General features: G+C 35.3%; 3 protein-coding genes and 1 long non-coding RNA gene across 4 annotated transcripts in view; 2 read left to right on the top strand and 2 right to left on the bottom strand.

Annotated features, from left to right (window-relative positions):
- The window catches only part of LOC106141048 (zinc finger protein 184), a 31,927-nt gene that overhangs the window by 6,035 nt on the left and 2,958 nt on the right, over positions 1 to 22,934 (top strand). The window contains exons 7-17 of the mRNA XM_060952133.1: positions 5,154 to 5,298; positions 5,794 to 5,916; positions 6,239 to 6,844; positions 8,117 to 8,319; positions 9,247 to 9,351; positions 9,578 to 9,784; positions 11,738 to 11,849; positions 13,171 to 13,275; positions 13,920 to 14,073; positions 20,478 to 20,579; positions 22,558 to 22,759. Of these exons, the coding sequence (XP_060808116.1) occupies positions 5,154 to 5,298; positions 5,794 to 5,916; positions 6,239 to 6,844; positions 8,117 to 8,319; positions 9,247 to 9,351; positions 9,578 to 9,784; positions 11,738 to 11,849; positions 13,171 to 13,275; positions 13,920 to 14,073; positions 20,478 to 20,579; positions 22,558 to 22,759 (2,064 nt within the window). The remainder of the gene's footprint in view (positions 1 to 5,153; positions 5,299 to 5,793; positions 5,917 to 6,238; positions 6,845 to 8,116; positions 8,320 to 9,246; positions 9,352 to 9,577; positions 9,785 to 11,737; positions 11,850 to 13,170; positions 13,276 to 13,919; positions 14,074 to 20,477; positions 20,580 to 22,557; positions 22,760 to 22,934) is intronic.
- On the bottom strand, positions 293 to 3,110 carry LOC106140381 (uncharacterized). The gene has a single exon (XM_013341966.2). It carries the CDS (start codon positions 2,936 to 2,938, stop codon positions 2,105 to 2,107), a length of 834 nt encoding a protein of 277 aa, XP_013197420.2. The 5' UTR covers positions 2,939 to 3,110; the 3' UTR covers positions 293 to 2,104.
- On the bottom strand, positions 14,876 to 16,774 carry LOC106134377 (zinc finger protein 239-like). Its single transcript, XM_060952529.1, has 2 exons — positions 16,653 to 16,774; positions 14,876 to 16,315 (listed from the first exon to the last, which is right to left on the bottom strand). The coding sequence occupies exons 1-2, from the start codon at positions 16,747 to 16,749 to the stop codon at positions 15,507 to 15,509; spliced, it is 906 nt and encodes a 301-aa protein (XP_060808512.1). The 5' UTR covers positions 16,750 to 16,774; the 3' UTR covers positions 14,876 to 15,506.
- On the top strand, positions 19,560 to 22,724 carry LOC132903689 (uncharacterized). Its single transcript, XR_009657468.1, has 3 exons — positions 19,560 to 19,720; positions 20,478 to 20,579; positions 22,558 to 22,724. It is a non-coding gene; the product is annotated as an uncharacterized LOC132903689 (long non-coding RNA).

The raw sequence follows: 22,934 nt of genomic DNA, 5'->3' as shown, positions 1-22,934 counted from the left end.
TATGTTTTTTGACTCTCGTCCGTAAACTAAAAATCCGGATTTTTAATCAGAAGTTAATATGTGAACAATATTATACCATTTATTTTTTATTATACAAATGAAATTTTTATTATTTATTAAAGCAATTTTTTTTTTTATTTTTGAAGGGGAGGTATAGGTTCATATGTAAATATTATTAAGTAAATCACAAAATTTGCAATTAATTTGTATGCACATAACTTGCATAAAAACCATCCACAAGGTGTGTAAATAATAAACTGTTTACAACTTAAATTATCTTTTATTTCATTTAAAAATTAGTATAATACATAATTATGTTCAGCCTTACGTCTTATTTATCATTAATATAATGAACAAAAATATATACTGTGGATCATATTCATGCCAGAACATTATCTTTTATTAATGTACGAAAATTATCAAACTTTCGAAGTGGGTATATAAGATGGTATGAAATATAGTTCCAACTGGATGTGATGACTTATTTAGTCGAACTATTGGTAAATCTAAGCAAATATACAATGGGAGTGTGAATCAGATTGGTGGAGTGGGAAAGCCTTGAACATAGACATTTTGGCAGAATATCAGTTCAAGAGTACCTGAAACTGACTATGTTGCAACTAGTAACTATTTTTTGTCCGTGCCTTCTCCTCCGGGAAAGAGAAATTTTTTATGATGTATTTTTTTATAGCAGGCCAATATGAATAGCTTTTTGAGTACCAATACATATAATCACGTCTTTGGAATTGAAGTTTTTGAGTTGATATCAAAATTTGGATTTGACAGTTAATAAAAGGGAAATGGCTATGCCTACAGCAGGCTTTTAAATATAATAATAAAACAATTCAATGCAAGAGTTGGTATTACCATACAAAATTGTATTTTATGTTTCAGTGATAAAATTTAAAGCTATTTGTTTTTAAATTATTCAACTTGGTATTAATAATACAAAGTTGAATAATTTTTAAAAATTGACTGTTAACTTTATTCTTAAAAAACCTTGATTCGAGTGAAAAATTATGGCTGCATTATCTCTTATGAATACATTATATAATAAAATTCATATAAAATGTCTGGGCTCATGCCAATAACATGTTTCATACAGTAATGTATAGTTACAACAACAATATTTCCTGATAAAATACTAGCATTTCTATTAATCAATGAGATTTCTTGTATTTTGTTTGCAACTATCCTGATTCTACTCAGGCACCTTGGTTTAGTTTTTAAAAAAAAACAAAAAAAAGGTGGTTGTCAGTTTGACCTGTATGTATGCTTGTCCGCGATTATCTCACGTTTAGCTGAACCGATTTCGATGCGGTTTTCAGGAAAGTGTGTAACACTTAGGTTTTAGAGATTTAACTGACTTCAAAAAAGTAGGTTATCGATTGGAGGCAGTTCTTTTTTTACAAAAGTTTAAAATAGCAAACACTAATTCTTTAGTTTGCTTTAACTTCAAATGCATGTAAACTAATAATTGTGTGAATTGAAATCTTCTTCTTCAGCATAAATTCGCCCACTCCTGGGTATATTCCTCTCCTTTATCTTTCCACCTAGCTCTATCAAAGGCTTTTCTGGCCCAGATTATATGGTTATCGCAGCATGATTTTTTATGTTGTCAGACCAGCTGGTTATTGTTCTTCCAGTATTCCTCTTTCCAGCTCTTGGTTGCCATTCCAGGACGGATTTGCTCCGTCAAGCATCTCCACTCAGTACGCTAGCCCACGGCCACTTGAGTTTAGCAAAGTGGTGACCTACATACTCTACTCTGGTGCACTCCAATAAACGGTGGACGAACAGATTTTCGAGCGTAACTCATTTAATGGCTTGTTGAGTAACATTTAGTTGGTGTGCCAGTTTTGATGTTAGTGACGCAAGTTTCGCAGGCGTATGTCTCTAAGGAAATAAGGCCTGTTAATGTGGACATTACATTCATGTATTAGATGTGGATGAGAACTAAATGCTGTAGCCTACATCTAAATTTGAATGTTAAACCTTCAAGTTCAAATTGAATCTTTAACCCACATCTACAATGTCCAACTTAACATATCTTTTACATCTGTCATCTTTCTATAAATCTTATAAATATGAAAACAGCTATATACTAATATGATACAGGCGGTACTTGTGGCATAAGGTTCGTGTAAACACAATGATTTTCCATAGGTTTCATTTGCTGCATTGGTGGATGCTGCATTGTATTTGGCATAGGCATTTGCTGAGGAGCCGGCTCTACTGGCTTTTTATTCTTTTTCTCGCATTTTTTAAACTTAATACCAAGCTTATTCAACAGTATAAGCCTAAGGGATTCTTTCCCCCCTCTGTAATTCAGTTCATGTTTAGCAGCGGCTAATATTTTCCCTAATGTTGGCACCTCTTTCCTATTAGAATAACCATTTACAATACCTCTTAATGCACATAACTGGAAATAATCAAGCTGCACTTTAGTTTTTCTAATTCTTTTCTTCTTCGGACCTGTCATTTTTGTATGTGTCGCTTCGGCGCGCAAACCGTCTCTCTTGATCCTTTTGATCGTACTCTCCGACAGCCCAGTAGCGGCGCAAGCTCTTTTAACAACATTTTCAACAGGAAATGCATATCCCCTATTTTGTTTTTCACTTTCGAAAAATTTTATGACCTTAAATATGATTTCCCGCGCTTGTCCGTCTATGGCCTCTTTCTTTTTTTTGTCCAATTTAGGCTTTCTCTCTTCGTGAGTTTGCTGTTGGGGTTGAGGTGGGGGCTGTGACTGGGACTCGGGGATGTGTTGTTGTTCAGGCGGTTCAGGGATGTGCTGCTGTTGCTGTATTATCTGAGACTCGTGTATCACCTGCTGCGGCGGCTGATGATGCATTGGAACTAACAAATTTAAAACTGGAACTTCTATTTCATGATGCATTTGTTGGTGGTGTATAACTGGTACTTCGTGTGTCGTCATTTTTATGTCACCTTATCTATAATGCCTCTGTACGAAATTAGGTAATTCTTCTATTTATTTATATTTTTAAGTCATTGGATATTGATAAACTTTATGACAACATTACGATAATCCAGAAAATACAATACAAAACTATATATTTATTATTGACTTGACATAACGACGCCATGTCAAAATTTAATGAAAAGATAGATTTGACTGATTTTGTGGGGATAACTTGAGGTCAGTAGGACGCCTGAATAACTGAATCTTTTATTCAGAGGTAGGACTTATAGTCTGTATCCACAGCCGTCAATATACGACTTAAAGAAATTTTAATAAAAAACTTAAAAGATAGTGTTGCCAAACTATCGATAGTATGACTATCGATAGTTAGCTTAAGCTTAGATTAATAAGCAGTAACTGTAATGCAACAGGCTATTTGACAAAGTTCTAAAAACTATCTTAGGGTATTTATTTGTTTATAAGGAGTCCTACAAAAATACTTTTCTGCCTTTGCTACAGCTATTTTATTAAAAAATCGAAAAAGAAAATGAAATATTCAAATATGCCGCCAAAACGCGACTTTTAGCAATATGGCGGCCATGGCACGCAGTGACGTAAATTTCGTGTAAATATCATACAAAGCTTGTTGGTGTTTCGAAAAGTTTTGATTTTCTCTTGTTTTATTTAACTTGTGCCACGTCATATGTGTGAAAATTATTAAAATGAGTTCCTATAAATGTTGAGCAGTGCCTCAATGCACTAATACAACAATAAAATCTCCTACGAAACTGTTTTTTTCTATGCAAATCCGTCGTTTGAATATTCGCAAGAAGTGGTTTCAGATCATGATCTAAGATCAGTGGTTACCAAGATATACTTACATTGATATTTTCACATTCCTCAGTTCGGCAGCATAGAAATCTGGATTGTCTTTGAAGAAGACAATCCAGATTTCTTCTTCCAACCATTTTGCGTCCACTTTTGGTAGGTTTCGACTGTCAGCTTTCGCGGAATTGGTTTCCATTATTAAATACCTATGTTATCTGAGTAATCCTGAGCGATCAAACACTTATAAAATCTTGAAAAATAATAGCGAACGCTAAGGAACGGTACGATCCACAGTCTGTTTATGGATAATTGACGTCATAATAGAAATAGCCAATCACGTTCGTTTTAGTCACGTGACAGCTGCATATAAAAACCTAATTTTCTGAGACGGATTTTGTTTAAATAATGCAATATTTTTATCTCGTGTTATTACAAATCGCTCCAAAAAAATAATATTAAGATTGATGACATAAAAGAAATGTATATTTTTAATACAGTCAAATAGCCTACTGATGTATTTTATAATATGCTGTAAAGATTTTGAATTGAATTGACCTCAGATAATCAGTGATATTGAATGACCATTTGACTGTCGATGGTACCGATAGGTATTCTTTGAAATATTACATAAAAACAATATTGTAATTTTAATTAAAAAACATGTTATTCACTCATTTCAATCAATTGTCTGTCATTTTACTTCTTTTAGTTTTTATAAAAAGTATTCATATTATAGCAACTTGCTTCTTTACTTTATGTAAAGAAAAATACGATTTACAAAATAAATATATATTGGATGCTATTTATACAATACACTAACATAAAAAATAATCGATGGAAAAATGTGAATGAAACAAAAAACTATCGAACAAAAACGCAACGAAATTCATAGAAGACTCCGCGATTTCAAAATAGCCGGGCGCTAGGTATTCTATTAAGAGACAGGACCGTATACTAGGGGCCGGACTCAGCAGAAACTTAAAAACGATACAATCTACAAATAATAAAAAACTTTAAATATTAATTATAAAACAAATTTTAAACTTAACCTAATACCCGCTACGATATCATCACAGATATCTGTCAGTAGTTTCGTAATATCAATAGTTACATTTATTCAATGGTTATCCCCATATATAAAAAAATTACGAATGTACTTGACATTCAGAGCCAATACTATCTATTGTACTACTATAAACTATAAATTAAATAGGTTATTTGATTGCGCCAAATCGGCTATTGATATTATCGATAACTGTTTGTTTTTTTTCTTTCCAGCTGTTGGTTAACTATTGAAATGCTATCGATATCGATAGTTCTCTAATCAGTGTCAATGTCAACAAGTACACCTATATTATTTTAATATTACGGTGGATTGCAAAAATAGTTCTTTTTATTAAAATAAAATTAAAATGTACACCAAATCAGGAATAAATGATATGTGCAAAGTTTGTTTATCAACAGGCAGGACTCTTACTCCATTGGGAAAATATTTATATTTATTTACGAAAATCTGTCGGAAGTTAAAGCCAGTTTATAAGTCTGCGGTAAGTTTTTAACGTTCATCATCATTCTGGCGTCAATCCCAGTTGCTGAAGTCCCTGATGAGGAGCCCAGGGACTAAAGCGATTCCCGTTTGAGCAGAGAAAGAAAGAAAAAAAAAATCTTTACTTGGCGCAAGATGTAACATAAAATTTTCATTTTCCACATAGAAATAAAAAAAAATACATGATGCGACCATAGGGACCTAACCCATAATAAAATCAATTTATCCAGACCAGTTTCATACAGAAGTTTTCTCACTATTATTTCCCTCACTTTCCCTCGTAAGAGCATCAGCATCTAGCCTAAAGTTCAGTAGACTCTTTGGTAGCATAGAATAGATTTATTTTCAAAATTGGATACAAGGTATCACTTATTGACGTCACATCACTAAAATCCAATTATAACTACTATATTATTATAATTTCAGTATTAGTACTTACTGTACTTATGGAACTATATGGATTAATATTGATAAATAATTTATTTTCTTATTCCAGAATCTTCTAATATGTTGGGAATGCCACAATTTATTGCAAAAGGTGGAAAAATTCCAACAGAAAGTACTTACAGCTCAGAATATCTTGCAAAATTTGGAAAATTCACTGGATGGGAATACACAGGTAATAAATAAATTAATGTATACAGGACAAATCACACAGATGAGACAGAGAGTTAACCGAGGCTACCCGAGAACGTAAGTTTCACACTTCGAGAAGTAAGTGTGAAACTTACTTTATGAAATAATCAAAAGTTTATTTCCTGTTCTCCTTACCAATGGTTATAAAATTATTTAACTTTCTTAAATCTAAATTGACGACATTTGCACATTGTCTACAATAAAAAAAATTGTGAATAAGCATAAATATGCTCATGACTCAGATAAGAGTCATGGATTCATGTCAGTCTTTATAAATACTAACAGTAAATCATTTTACATTTCAGTACAATTTTAGACTGTCAACATTACAATCAGTTTTGAACCAAGATACTAATTTCTATTTCTGTGAAAAAAGCACAGAGTCTCCTGTCACTGCTACCGTTGAAAATATAGCTTTTGATGCAATCAAAGAGGAGACTTATGCCTTAAAATGTGAACAAAATAACGAATGCGAAATAGAACTGAAACTTAACAATGAAATTAAGGATGAGAAAGTTGATTTAGAACAAGAAATATTAAATAATTTATTCGATGCCAACATAACTAACATTGATAATATCAAAGATGAAATTGAGGAAAGTGATCATCATTACGATGACTTATTGAATTTGGATGATTTTAATGAAGAAAATAAAAAGAAAGAAGTTAAAAGAAGAGAGAAACGCAGGAGGAAAGACTTCCGGCGTCCGTATAAAGTTATATACAAGAATGGTGATAATATATACGGTTTGTATGATACAGTGCCAGTAGAGTCCTCGGAGTTAAATTTGCTTAGAGAGAAACAGAGGTTGTCCAAGGATTATGTGAAAATGACGTATAAGTGTGAGTTATGCATTGTTGGGTATCCAAATAAGAATACATATTTACAACATTTGAGAAGTCATGATAAGGTTGGTCACATAATTATTTCACTTTAAGTTTATTTTGGTAACTATGATAATAAAGAAACGCTCTACACAAATTTTACTTATAAGACTTCTCTTTTTTGCACTGGGTGTTAAACTAAGAACACTCGCATTTAAATCACCTTTGATCAAATCGTTTTATTCTTTTGTGAGCTATGACCACACAGACAGAGAGACAAGTCAAACTGACAAAACCCCTCTTTTTTACCCGGTGGTATAAAAAATTTTTTTTTTTAAATCATTCTGTATCTTATTATGTAAGTTATTGTCTAAACATAATTCACTGAAAAATACTTTGGGACACTTTGGTCTAGATGAATCTGTACATCTGTCTGATTCGCGAATTGTAAGTTGGTATTTTTACGTAGGCTTCATTTATCGGACACTCGTTGGAGAACAAGCATAAGATATTACTCCTGTTAACAAAATATGTATATGAAAATTTTAGCCAGTAATTAAATTTTTTATATGGCAACACTAACCGGCACTTGTTGGTTTTGCCATAGTCTTTGTTTATATTTAGTGTGAATAATCCTGGCTGGACGTCACAAAACATGATATTCGAACCAATGAAGGCTGAGGAAGCCATAAAACTGGTCCAAGTGGAGAGAGAAAAGTCATAGTACTTAAATAAAATACTTATATGACTCTTTCTCTGTCATATAATGAAAAAAATATTGTTAATTATAAAATTATTATTATTATAAATTATAATTGTGGTTCTCGGCACTTTAGTTAGAATAGAATCAGTCCATATCTTTCCCACGAATGTCGTAAAAGGCGACTTAGGGATAGGCTTATTTTGTAGGCGATGATTTAACAACCTATCACTTTGAATTTCTGTTCCATCATTAAGCCATACAGCTGAACCTTTCAGTCTTTTCGATACAGCTAGGCTCTGTCCACCCCGCGAGGGATATAGTGTAGTATATACGTGGCTATATGTATGTATTAGTTGCGCCAGCGACTTCGTCCGCGTTCGGAATAGTTATTTTGGGCATCATTGAAGCCCTCAAGGATGAATAATTTTCCCCTTTTTTTTTCACATTTTCCATTATTTCTCCGCTCCTAAAAGTTGCAGCGTGATGTTATATAGCCTAAAGCCTTCCTCGATAAATGGTCGACTCAACACAAAAATATTTTTTGCAATTCGAACCAGTAGTTCCTATGATTAGCGCGTTCAAACAAACAAACTCTTCAGCTTTGTTATATTAGTATAGGTAATTATTTAAAAAATTTATGTTTTATTATTTTTAGTTCAACAAAAAATATGAATGTGACACCTGTCACCAAAGATTTGACGCGAAGAACTATCTGGTGAAACACTGTAGTACGCACTTGTACAAATATGTGTGTAAAATATGCAACGAAGAGTTCTTAAGGAAGCAATATGTTCAGAGACACGTGAGACATGAACACGATAGAGCGTATGAATGCAGATATTGCGGCAGACATTTCCAGTGAGTATACTACAGTATTAGCATCAGGTGCCGTGTGGTTCCCGGCACCAGTACAAAAAAAAGAATAGGACCACTCCATCTCTTTCCCATGGATGTCGTAAAAGGCGACTAAGGGATAGGCTTATAAACTTGGGATTCTTCTTTTAGGCGATGAGCTAGCAACCTGTCACTATTTTGATCTCAATTCCATCATTAAGCCGAGCAGCTGAATGTGGCCATTCAGTCTTTTCGGGACTATTGGTTCTGTCTACCCCGCAAGGGATATAGACGTGACTATATGTATGTATGTATCATCAGAGATCGGATATTCGGATGCATATTTACCTTAAGTTGGGGTGTTGGGTTAGTATGGAACGTACTTTTGTACCTCAAAAATTCCGGGATTCGGCATTGATACACTTAATGTTCTAATTATGGTCTGAATAACCTCAAAAAGTTTTTGTACTGACTAAAACATCACGCGGTGTTATTCTGGAATCCCGGTAAGTAGTTTATGTTTATAAAGGTTTTTGTTTTTAGCCTAAGTTAGCCTTAGCCTAGTTTATCATACCTAATATACGATAAGTTTCAATTTCTTGTTTAATAAAAGTTCCGGGAGTCAAATTAATTAGAAAATGATGAATGAATGAAAATGCTGCAGTGTAGTTTGTTCTGCCGCTTCTTCTACACATGCGCTTTGGAAGCGGTAGTAGTTATAATTAGATTTAAGTTATGTGACGTCAATAAGTGATACCTACCTTGTATACTATTTTGAAAATAAATCTATTCTATTCTAATCCGCCGTGATATACCTACCGTGCCGAAAAGCTGAACGTGGCCTGTCAGTCTTTTCGCGACTGTTGGCTCTGTCTAGCCCGCAAGGGATAGAGACGTGACTATATGTATGTATGTAGCAGGAGACATTATTTTTTTTTTTTTTTGTTTTAGGTGCAAAGTCGAAATCCTCTCGCATTTCAAAACACACATAGAGTTTGTATGCGACATATGTGGAAAGGTGGCTTTAAAAAAGAGTGTATTGGAACGGCATATGAGGTAAGATCTTGCAATTTTGATGAAGGTTACTCTTTCCTTTTTAACGTGTATATAAAATTTCACCTTATTCGGTTGAAAATAGCTATTTCTAAATTGTGTTCCATTCCACCCTAACATACAGTCAGCGCAAGTTGAATAATAAAATCTTTAAAGAAAATAGTTCGCTTAGCTCGTACTTTATCTTACAGACATCACGTACACGAATTACTATACCCCTCTTTTGCAGAGTGAGACACCTGCCCCACATTTGCAAGATATGCAATATCACGTTCAAAACAAAAAGAAGTCATCGTAGTCATATACAAAAGAAACATATTAAAAGTCGAACGGAAGACGCATTCTGCGTAGAATGTAACGTTCAATTTGACAACGTGCCTACGTATAAAATGCATCTGAACACGAGTGTCAAGCATAAACCTAAAAGTAATGTGAAGTGAGTATACTACATACATACATATGGTCACGTCTATGTCCCTTGCGGGATAGACAGAGCCAACAAGTCTTGAATGGCCACGTTCAGCCATTTGGCTTAATGATAGAATTGAGACTCAAATAGTGACAGGTTGCTAGCCCATCGCCTAAAAAAGAATCCCAAGTGTGTAAGCCTATCCCTTAGTCGCCTTTTACGACATCCACGGGAAAGAGATGGAGTGGTCCTATTCTTTTTTGTATTGGTTCCGGGAACCACACGGCAGTATTCTATTCTATTTTTATCGGGAGCTGGGATTCGGACTCGACCGCCTTTAAGGGAAGATCTTCCTGCAGGCTGATATGATGCCCGGGGAACCGCACGACAGACGAGTCTTAAGTTGTATTTATGCTCCGATCCTTTGATATCGCGATTTAGCCTGAGCGCTGTGATTGGCTGTTGGCGTGTGACGTTTGTGATGTCGCCACAGAGTCTTCGCTGTTATTGATTAAGCGCGGCGTATTCTTTGCTGTGATTGGTTGATGTCGTGTGACGTTTGAGCTGTCCACCACACTATTGAACGTTCAATATTTGTGCATGTATATGTTCTTCCTCCTGGCTTTAGTCCTGGTACCACCTAACGTCTCTGGAGAGGAGACTACTACTTTTATGGGGTAGCGCGGCTGATATACAAACTATTTTTATAATTCAGAAAAGGGCCGTTCGCGCAATTTACGGCTTAGGACCAAGAGACTCGTTAAGACAACTCTTTAAGAAAATAAACATACGTCCCAGTACATTTTTGATCTTATAATGTATGTTAGGAAAAATACCTCTTTTTTTCAAAAAGTTAGTGCCACAACTGATAGAACTGAAGAAATTTACGTAATAAACATAAATTAGTCATGCCGTTTCATAGGCTTAGCAAAGTCAGTAAATCATTTATGGGGAACTGTATACGATTTTATAATAGGTTGCCGGAGTCTGTTCTTGATATGCCCTACCGAAAATTCAAAGAGTATGTAAAGAAAGTACTTTGTGGGAAGGCTTATTATAGGACTGATGATTACCTTAATGATAAAAACATCTGGCTCGAGCTTGGCACAGGAACCTCGTAATTAATTGTAGTTTAATTTGAACTTAAATCAAAATTTCAGTACACTCTGTACATAAATCTTTTTAAAATTGGCAATCCATAATATATATATATATATTTTTCTTTTTTCAATATTAAATCTCATAAATATATAAATCTCCCGTGAACAATGTATTCTCCCGTCCACATTCTATTCTAAGTATAATTTAATATTGTGAAGTTGACGTTGTTGATGAAAATGCTGCAGTGCAGTTTGTTACCGCTTCTTCTGCACTGACGCCTTGGAAGCGGCAGTAAACTTAGTTTTTAAGTAATTTATTTGACGTCAACCAAGTTGTTAAACCATACGACAATTATTAAGCGATATAATAATATCCTATAATAATGAATAAAAATTTTGAATTTGAATTTGAATTTGAACTAGGGTGCGCCTTGCAAACCATAATCTTGGATTGGGTGATTCAGTTCATTCTTATCTGAACTTCGCAACCTTTGCAGAAGAACCTAACTAATATTTGAATAGACATACAGGTTTCCCTCGCCGTAAAAGATTCTGTTAGCACTGAAACTAATGTATTCATTAATGAGTCGTTAGTACATGGCCGAGGTAGAATGTGAACCTGTGTCCACGCGCATTACTTACACATTTTAGCCGGGCACCTTTACCGTTTGGCCATCGACGCTCTTGCGAAATATAGAATAGCAGTTTTAAAGAAGAAAAATGTTTGTTTGTTCGTAATAATCTTTATTGCATAGAAATTTACACAGTAACAAGAAAATAGTACATAGTTATAAAATAAACAAATCACTTGCAATGGCGGACTTATCCCATGAAGGGATCTCTTCCAGTTCCAGATGTTTGTTATCAATCTCGTTTTCAGATACCCGTGCCCGGAATGCCACAAGTTGTTCAATAAGAAAATGAATATGAAGTATCATTACAACTACGCACATATAGGCCGTACTAAATTCTATTGCGAGGCGTGTGCTAAGGTACGTAGTAATCTATATAGGTATACATACATACATACATAAAATCACGCCTCTTTCCCGGAGGGGCAGGCAGAGACTACCTCTTTACACTTGCCACGATCTCTGCATACTTCCTTCGCTTCGTCCACATTCATAACTGTCTTCATACAAGCTCGGCGGTTTCGGGTACTTTTGACCTGACCCTTTACCAGGACGTCCTTAATTTGATCAAGATAGGTATATACTAGTATATACTAGCTGACCCGGCAAACGTTGTTTTGCCTTATAAATAATATTAAATGACGATTGATCAGTTATCGACCGGTGATGAACAATGATTGAATTACTAAAATGGTTATTAAAAATAAGGGTTGGTGATAAGAGGGTAAAAATTTAGGGTTGTATGTATTTTTAATGCGACATAACAAAAAAAATTTAATTTAAAAAATGTCTAAAAATTTAGAAAAATATATTAAGCGTGGACAACCCTTAGCACTAAGGGGTATGAAAAATAAATGTTAGCCGATTCTCAGACCTACTCAATATGCTCACAAAATTTCATGAGAATCGGTCAAGCCGTTTCGGAGGAGTACGGGAACGTACATTGTGACACGAGAACTTTATATTGTCGCTGGAAAATTACAAAAACCTTCTATATTTAATGAAAATTATAAACTTCCTAAGAAATTTATAAACTAATTCGTAGGATTCTAAACGAGAGAATTGTATTATCTTGTGTCCAAAATTTTCGCAAATTTATCAGTTTACACCCTCTCGTGGTAAATTTATAAACTAAAGGGTGTCCATTCGTAAGATTCTAAACGGCCATTTACAGAATTTCGGCCCATTACAGAACAGAAGATAACTTGAAATATCGTAAGTAATGAACCTGAAGAAGGCTAAATTCTAGACCTGTGTCTTTGATGTTTATCTACATAAGTATTTATTACTAAATATAGTATCGTTGATTTAGTGCCGTGTGGTTCCCGGCACCAGGACAAAAAAAAGAGTAGGACCACTCCATCTCTTTCTCATGGATGTCGTAAAAGGCGACTAAGGGATAGGCTTACAAACTTGGGATTCTTTTTTTAGGCGATGGGCTAGCAACCTGTCACTATTTGAATCTCAATTCTATCATTAAGCTAAATAGCTGAGCGTGGCCTATCAGTCTTTTCAAGACCGTTGGCTCTGTCTACCCCACAAGGGATATAGACGTGACCATATGTATGTATGATTTAGTGTCTCGTAACACAAGTCTCGAACTAACTTCGAGGCTAAGTCAATTTGTGGAAATTAACCTACAAAAAAAATAAAAATGACGTTATGATCGTTTTGTTGGCAGTATTTCCTGAACAATTACCAACTGCGGCGGCACAAGGCGGCGTTCCACGATAAAATCAAGCCGCTAAAGAACAAGTTCTGCCCGCATTGCGGGAGAGGATTTTCTGTAAGTAACACTCTTAATCCCTTACTGATATTATTAATAGAGTCCAGTCTGTATTTAACCGTTTTCAAAATTAAAAATCCGCGCTCAAACATAGAATATATTTTTAAATCAACCCTTATCTTTTTCTGTCACTTTAAAATTAGGTCTGTTAGAAAGAGATGAAGAGGTGTGGAAAATATCAAAGTTATTTATTGATAGAACAACAGGGCCGGTTAAAAAAAAACTGTATTTCAAGCTACTAAGTATGTCCAGCATTTCGCAGATTCGCTTCCAAGTTTAGGCATTTTCAGCCGATTGGCTTTATGATAGAGTTGAGATCCAAATAGTGACAGGTTGCTAGCCCATCGCCTAAAAAAGAATCCCAAGTTAGCCTATCCCTTAGTCGCCTTTTACGACATCCATGGGAAAGAGATGGAGTGGTCTTATTCTTTTTTGTACTGGTGCCGGGAACCACACGGCACAATTGTAATAATTAATTTGTCCCGTATATATTTATTTATTACATACATACATACATAAAATCACCCTTTCATCATCATCTTTCCCGGAGGGGTAGGCAGAGTCTACCTCTTTCCACTTGCCACGATCTCTGCATACCTACATTTATTTATTTATTAATTAATTAATTATTTGTTCATTGACAGGAACGCAGGATTCTAAACAACCACATAAGAACTCACACCGGCGAGCGGCCGTTCGTGTGTGCTGTGTGCGGGGCGGCGTTCACGCAGGCCTACCCGCTCACCACGCACATGAGGTCTGTGCACAAGATCGGGACTAAACCTGTGTGTTCTGTTAAATAAACGTTCTTATTTTGAAAATTGTTTTTTTTTTTAATTTATATACCTACATACATACATATATACATAAAATCACGCCTCTTTCCCGGAGGGGTAGCCAGAGACTACCTCTTTCCACTTGCCACGATCTCTGCATACTTCCTCCGCTTCATCCACATTCATAACTCTCTTCATGCAAGCTCGGCGGTTTCGGGTACATTTGACCTGACCCTTTACCAGGACGTCCTTAATTTAAATCCCAACTAATAATATATGTTTATAATGACGTCTTAATCCCCAGCGGGGTTAACTCGGCCAACAGTCTTGTAAAGACTAATTCAGCTGCTTGGCTAAATTTACTAATATCATAAATGCGAAAGTTTATTTGTTTGTTTGTTACTTCTTATATAATGAATTAATTTTGTTGAAATATCACGTATATAGAATTTAGAGCCTGGAGAAGGGCATAGGGTAAGTACTTTCATCCCGGTAAAAACTAAAGATCCCATGGCATTTTTGAAAAATAGAGCTAATACAAAGTTAGTAAAATTTTAGTAAGTAAGTAAAATGTTAGTTTTTCAAATTAAAAAAAAAAAAATTTCAAATGTTCTGCATTAAATTACTAGCAACATTAACATTACAAGCAATTTAATTGGCTTGTAAAACTGGGTTTATTATACATACATACATAAAATCAGGCCTTATTCCCGGAGGGGTAATAGGTTTATTATTTAGTTTTCAAAGTTAACAATCGTTTGTGAAGCGGCGTACTCGCTTTAAATAAACGAAAACGGGGTTGAGATTGAAAAAAAAAAACAAAATACTGTAACAATTTTAATTAACAATATTCCATTAAAACATAATTCTTAAATTAAACTCGTGTATTTGCTGTATAAAAACAGACTTAACAATAAAATAAAAATAAACTTTACTAACATTTATTGCGTACGATAACATTATCGCGGAATTGCGAGAAAGAGATGGCACGGTTTCATTTCAACCTATATCTATACCATAAATGCGAAAGTGTCATTGCGAAAACACTAGGCTTACACGCGAAAGAAGTCGCAGTCAAATGCTAATAAAAAATACTTGTGAATATTATATATAACAATATTAAATATATTCGAAAGTTGTGGTTGTTTCATTCCCGCATACAATAAATTACTTATTAACTTAAGTCATTATATTTAAAAAAATCAAGACCAAATGTATAGAGATAACGAATTGGGCTGAAATTGATTTTAGTATTAAGAACACTAAATATCTTATTTGATATGCACTATACGATCAAATCACACAATAGTTTCCCTTACCGTTAGTAACAAAACTAATGTGCGTAACTTAGAAAAGTCCCACGGGTGGCCGCATTTTGGTTCAACTTATGCTCCCACGCTTTGCGACATATACACAAAGACTTAGCCATGAGAAAGATAATTTTAATACGTGATTTCAAGAATTTCTCATAGTAGCTCGTAAAAAACTATGTCCCTCATTATGTTTCAACATATGACTTCTCAAATTGGACTTATCTGCGAAGGGGCGTTGACAAAACGTACACTCATACGGTTTCTCACCTGTATGAGTTCTTATATGTATTTTCAACCTACCATTATCGCTAAACCTAGCCGGACATATACTACACTCATAAGGTCTCTCACCAGTATGAGTGCGTAAATGTACAAGCAATTTATTTCTATCGGCGAAAGATTTCTCACACAGATTGCATTCGTGCGGTTTCTCACCCGTGTGAGTCCTTATATGCCTTTGTAACACGGAGTTTCTCGCGAAACTTTTTTGACACACGTCGCATTGAAACGGTTTCTCGCCTGTGTGCGTTTTCAAATGCCCCTGTAGGTTACTGTTGCTAGTGAACCTGCTTCGACATACATTACATTCGTAAGGCTTTTCCCCGGTATGAGTTTTTGAATGTCTCTGTAAATGAGATTTCACTGCGAACCTGTTATGACACACGTCGCATTCGTAAGGTTTCTCACCTGTATGAGTTCGTTTGTGAATTTGTAACATACTAGAGTTGCTGAAGCGGCTTCCGCACATTTTGCATTCATAAGGTCTTTCTCCAGTGTGTACGCGCATATGTAGTTTCAGGTTTTTGGAGCGGGTGATGTATTTTTTGCAAACACAACACACGATGCCCTGGTCTTTTGATTTTGGGTTGTAATTGGAGTCTTGTTTCTTGGTATTTTGGTTCCCTTCATCTGGTTCTCGTTTCTCGGCTTCCCAATCTTGTGAGGCGGCATCTGTGTGAAAATTTGTTATATGGAAGAAAATTTGTTTTGATTACTTTTAAGACTTCTAACATGTCTCCTGGCTCGGGTCTGCTGAAAGAAATTTCTTTAGAAACAAGCAGAACTGATGTACTATTGTTTCTTGGGTTTATTTTATCATTTCAATCTTTCATTTAGTAACAACCTAACCTAACCTACCATTTCTCGAAATGTTCCGTGTCGTTTTTGGAAGTTTTGTTTGGATGGTGATAAAGAGTTTAATTTTTTAAGATCAGAAGAATTGCATCAGTATAATCATTAAATATAAAAATGTTGTATATCATAGATATTAAAGTTAAATAGACCTTACCCTCCCCGTCTGTCCATTCCTTTTCCACCTCTGTCACTTTGTAGACATCCTCTGCTGTGTTCAAATCAGTATTCAACATGTTAACATCCAAACTCATATTTGAAGACTGCCGTGCATGTCGAGTACCTGCAAAAAAAATATTATAATTTTCAGTCACAAATCTTGAAGAAGACTAAGTAGACTGAAGTAGTAAGTTATCAGAGTGTCGATGATCGAATTGATAAGGATTAGAAAGCTACAGAACCAACTCAGTCAGTCAATCAAGGAAAAGGCAAACTTGAGATCCTTGTTTTTGCCGATGGGCTAGTAACCCGATACTGGCGAATCTCAATGCCAAAACACGGTTGTGTTTTCGTTACTGAAGGATAAGTTGATATGCTGTTAACTGTACAATACCTTCTACATCTGCCGTTTGCGTCGGCTCGAGCAGTTTACTCTGCCGTTCCAACAAAAAGCTGGTCAACGGATCACTAGTCTCCTGATATGGTTCTGTATCGTTCTGCGCCCGAGACGATGCTGGTTGAGAATCTGAAATTCAAGAAGAATATGGAATTTTTGTGGAGGTCAGGCGAGAGGCGCTTCGTGGTTATAAAATATAACATATAGTATCATTGAGTTAGTATCTCGTTACACAAGTTCTCATCTTACTTCGAGGCAAACTCAATCTGCGTAATTTGTCTTGTATATATAATTATATTAGAGAGTGGTTGAGGTATAATTGTCTCATAAAGCTTATCTGTTACAAGGTACCAAGATTCGAATCCCAACAAGGCTATTTGAATCCCTTATATTAACATTGACTATGTTGAGTATCACAAATTAGTTGATAGTAAACTAATGCTCTGATGGTGAAGTATCGTGAGGAAATCTGCACATTCCTACAATTGGATATTATGTAACTAATAATTCAACGTTGGATTAGATCTCGCAGGGTTAATTTCATTCATTCGTTTATACATGACTATTTTTTGTCAAAGGATTTTATTTGTCACATATACTTTTAAATTATTCTTAAAAATTTGGCTAGTCTTTGAAAAGAAAAATAATCAGGGCATAGCTTTTTCTTAACCCAAAGACTCTAAAACTGTAGTAAGAATATCCTGTGACAAAAGATTGTAATGTTGCTGTTCTTACCGTCTTGGAAATTTTCCACCAACGGCTCTATTTTCACATCCACAGACTTAGGTTCAAACTCTGCTTTGACCACCCCACACTGCCACTGTTGGCAACCTGTAAAAATAATTTTAAACTACATTTCATTCCAATTTCATCAACAATACAATAAATATACATACATACATAATCACGTCCACATCCTGATAGGTAATGTTCAGCTGTTAGGCCTTATGATAGAATTGAGATTCAAATAGTGACAGGTTGCTAGCCCATCACCTATAAAGAAAAATCCAAGTTAATAAGCCTATCCCTCAGTCGCCTTTTACGATGATTTTATTTTTATTATTGGTGCCGGGAAAAATCAATCAACTGAATGTGGCCTATCAGCCTTTTCAAGACTGTTGGCTATGTCTTATCTTCTGTCTACCCTGCAATGTATATATTATATTCACAAAAGTAAGAACTACTATCAATACCTGCCTGGTCTCCTTGTTCGGTCTTGGTAGATACATTTGATATATCTGCATTCATCTCGCATTTCACATTGTATGGAGGTATGTATGTAAATTTCTCTACTTCTATGGTACCTGCAAATTTATATGCACAACTGAATATTATACAGTTTTTTTTTGTTGTCAGTCAAACTGTGGAATGTGGGCAGAGTAATTTATTATGGGCATTAATTACATTAGTTTGTATTTAACAAACAAACAAATAAACTCACATTCGCATTTATATTAGTTGGGATAATAAGACAAAATCTAAAAGAATTGTAATCAAAATACCTTCATAAAATTGCCGCTCACTTTTCAACAAAATATTTTGTTTGGATTCCATGTCACATTCACACGGTCACAATGACATAATATCTGCTTTGAATTTTCTTATATTCTCTTCTACTTATCTATACCAAAAGCGGCCACTGCTGTTTGATCAGCATCATTGTTAAGATCTCCCTTTATTTATGCAGTTACATAGGTCTGAATTCTGTCGGGTGTAATTTGATCAGTGTCGTAAAGAGTGAGCACTTTTTTGGGAAGTACATACATACAGTCATAAAGCTGAGTAAGGTGTACATTGAGCAAAACTGATGAGATTAATCTTCTGAACTTACAAAGATCTTGTGATCATGGTAACTTATATCTTGTCACATTGATGGTTGGTAAAAGTAAACTTTTAAATGGTAGTCCGTGCAAATTAACTGAGTTAAATCCTTCTTCCGAATATACGATAATTTTTATGTTCTCCTCGCTAGTATATGTGTAATTTTTTTTTAAATAAAACTACTTAATTTAAAGAATTGTTTTGTTTTGTTTGGATACATATTAGTTAGGTACTGACACCACGTATGACACATGATATGATGACATCAGATTTCATTATTTTTTGAAGTTGATTGATGAACTATTATTTTTAAGGTTATGAAGGAATTACACACGGATCAACGATACCGTCACTTGTCGGATCATCGTGTATTTTTCAAACTTGTCATTGGTTAAATCGTTTTGTTGAACGATGGAGCCATAACATTAAAAAGTATAGTGAAGTTATGAAGGAAACCTCAGATATAATATACGTGTATACTTTCTCTTTTACTTTTCTTAGTTTTGGCTTTTAAATTTCTTCATATGCTTATTTTAGCTCTTAAAACTATACAGAGTAAAGTTTTCTTTACATTTTAGCCAATTTTGAGTATTAATCTTGCCAGTATATAATATTTTACTAAGTTTTCGGACTTCGATTGTCATAAATGTCAGTTACTAAACGTCAAATGAGCCTCTGTCAAGCCGAGTACCCATGTTCACAGTTTGTTTTCTTTTCTTGAACACTCTGAATGAAAATGATTAAAGTTTCCTAAAAGATCTTCGTAATGTTTTAAGTAATCAATTAATTAATCGATAAGGAAACCACTGTCATCTGGTGCTATTTTGTGACTTATCGATGTGAAAAGCGTACGTTTATCACAAAATTTTAACATAAAAATATTTATTCTGCTTACTGTAGTCCCGGTTACGTCCTCTGGGAAGGAGCTTTTAGATCTACATCGGACCACCATGCAGAAATAGAAAAGCTTTGTTTTCATACATAATTGGCCCCTGATTTCAGTGACCATTTACGGTTTAGAGCTTGATTATTAGTTTTATTCTCTTAGTCATATGTTCTAGTGCTTTTATTCTTTAAATGCCAGAAATCACAAGGTCAAATGTATTCAATACACACGTTTATATGTTAAGGTGTTGTTAAGACTGTTGGCTCTGTCTACCTTGCAAGGGATATAGACGTGACCATATAATGTACAAAAGACCGCCTTATTGCATTATTCAATTCTTCTAGGCAACCAAAAGCAAATTTCGTGACAGAGAATTTGCTGCAAAAGGCAATTTATTGTGACATCACATAATTCAGATAATACAGTACAATACAAATTATCTTTATTGCCCATAAAAAATTACATATTATGAAGTAGAAACATACATTAGGTATATGTTGAGCAAAATACACAAAAATAACTACAATATGCTAATGTCATAACAAGTTCTGGCTCAGTGATACCCTAATCACATTCTTCAAATAGGGACAGGTTAGCTTACAAGAATCCCAAGTTCATTAGCCACTGCCTTAGTTGCCTCTTAAGACATCCATAGGAAAGATATGGAATGACTGAAACCATACAGTACCACAGTAACATGATTGGATTTGCAATTTTAGGTCTTGTGTCAGTTTTCAACATGGCGTCTGCTAGTCATATCGAAATTAAATGCGAACCAGATTTACATACTCTCGTGAAGACCGAGACTGATATTTCTGAAGGTTAGTAATAAGTTACATCTGATGATTTTTGTTTATACAAATTTTTTGACTGTTTTTATTTCTGCTGGTGCTGCTGCTGAAAGGCTGCTGGGTGTGATAGAGTGTCGGTCGAGATGCTTAAAGCAGGAAAAGGCGTAGTAGCTAGTCAGTTGTACTGCCTTTTCAATTTGTGTTGGAGAAGCGGCCGAGTACCAAAAGATTGGTGTAAGGCTGTTATCGTGCCACTTTACAAAGGAAAAGGGTCACAGCTGGACTGCAAAAATTATCGTGGTATAAGCCTGCTTAGCGTCGTCGGCAAATTGTATGCTAAGGTATTGATTAATAGAGTCAGGAATGAAACTGATGACAAAATAAGGGATGCTCAAGCGGGATTTCGAAAGGGAATGGGATGTACTGATCAGGTCTTTTCCTTGCGGTGCATAGCCGAAAAGTTTTTGGCCAAGAGTCAAAAAGTCTATTGCACATTCGTAGATCTGGAAAAGGCCTATGACAGAGTTGAGAGGAATGAATTGTGGTCAGCACTTTCTATGCATGGGGTGAGCAGTCTCTTAATACGAGCACTGAAATCCTTATATGAGGATTCGAGTGCTTGTGTCAGGATAAACGGAGCGCACACTGAGTGGTTTAAGATTGAGAAAGGTGTTAGGCAAGGATGTGTTGCGTCACCGTGGCTGTTCAACCTATTTATGGATAGCTGTTTGACAGATTTGAAAGAGTCTAAAAGTGGATTAAGGATGAATGAGTTACTCGTCAAATGTCTGCTCTATGCCGACGATCAGGTTATACTGGCGTCATCAGCGGAGGAGTTACAGGAGATGGTAAACTGTATGCATGAAGCTTTAAAAGAGAAAGGAATGAAAGTGAACGTAAGTAAAACTAAAACACTGGTTTTTGAAATGGAGAAAGAAATGACAGCATGTAATATTTTGATTGGAGGAGAAAAGTGGAGCAAGTGAAAGAGTTTGTATATCTAGGATCAAAGTTTACATCAGATGGCAAGTATGATAGTGATATTGAAAGGAGAGTGAACGCGGGGAACATGGTGAATGGAGCTTTGCATGCCTTTATGAGCAGTCAGAAACTATCCAAAAAGGCTCGACTGGCTGTGCACAGGGGCGTGTTGGTCCCGACATTAATGTATGGGAGTGAAAGTTGGGTATGGCAAAAGAAGCATGAAAGCAGAATAAATGCAGTGGAAATGAGAGCGTTAAGGAGTATGATGGGTGTGAAATTGAGTGACAGGATAAGGAACAGCGTGATAAGGGAATGTTGTGATGTGAAAGAAGATGTAGTTACAGGAATAGAAAAGGGTATGTTAAGATGGTTCGGTCATGTGGAGAGGATGAATGAAAGCAGGTTGACTAAGCAGATATACAAGGAGAGTGTGGAGGGAAAGGTCGGAGTGGGAAGACCTAGACGAACGTATCTTGATCAAATTAAGGACGTCCTGGTAAAGGGTCAGGTCAAAAGTACCCGAAACCGCCGAGCTTGTATGAAGAGAGTTATGAATGTGGACGAAGCGAAAGAAGTATGCAGAGATCGTGGCAAGTGGAAAGAGGTAGTCTCTGCCTACCCCTCCGGGAAAGAGGCGTGATTTTATGTATGTATGTATGTTTGTATGTATGTTTTTATTTCTTTCGATGATAAGGTTCTCCCGCAAAGGTTGCGGAGGTGAGATGGGAGTCGCTTCATGTAAAAACCTGACACACCCATTCCAGGATCATGGTCATAAAGGCAAACTCCAGGCACCTTTCCTGGAAACTGGATGTAACTGTCACTTACACCAGGAGGTATAAGAAGACATACACATGTATGCATAAGACTACCCCTCTGGGAAAGAGGTGTGACTTATACATATAATAGTAGCTAGAGACTATCTGAATATTTTTTTCTCTTCATAAACATTAATACTCTTCATACATTCAATGTTTCTTCAGGCTATATAAATATGTTTTTCATAATATGAAATTATTTACAGAAAATCAACAAATGAAGACAGTAAATGAAATAAAAGTGGAATATGAAATTGAATCACAATGCAACATTCCATTGAAGAGTTACAGCGTTGAGCAGCAATGCAAGGTTAAGACGGAGGAGCAATGCAGTGTGAATGTGAAAATGGAACCAATCAATGATGATGATGATGAAGGTAATATGAGTACAGGTCTACATATTACTTTGTACATACATACATACATATGGTCACGTCTATATCCATTACGGGGTAGACAGAGCCAACAGTCTTGAAAAAACTGAAAGGCCACATTCAGCTGTTTGGCTTAATGATAGAATTGAGATTCAAATAGTGAATAGGTTGCTAGCCCATCGCCTAAAAAAGAATCCCAAGATTGTAAG

Source organism: Amyelois transitella, chromosome 28, assembly GCF_032362555.1.
Source record: "Amyelois transitella isolate CPQ chromosome 28, ilAmyTran1.1, whole genome shotgun sequence".
Taxonomy (NCBI): Eukaryota; Metazoa; Arthropoda; class Insecta; order Lepidoptera; family Pyralidae; genus Amyelois; species Amyelois transitella.
This window is presented reverse-complemented; position numbering and strand designations above follow the sequence as displayed.

Bases quoted from the DNA above. Each gene is read 5' to 3' on its own strand.
- LOC106140381 (XM_013341966.2), bottom strand. From the start codon at position 2,938: ATGACGACACACGAAGTACCAGTTATACACCACCAACAAATGCATCAT.
- LOC106134377 (XM_060952529.1), bottom strand. From the start codon at position 16,749: ATGAGTTTGGATGTTAACATGTTGAATACTGATTTGAACACAGCAGAG. The intron at 16,316-16,652 runs GTAAGGTCTATT...ATTTTCACACAG, and splicing joins GGAATGGACAGACGGGGAGG to ATGCCGCCTCACAAGATTGG.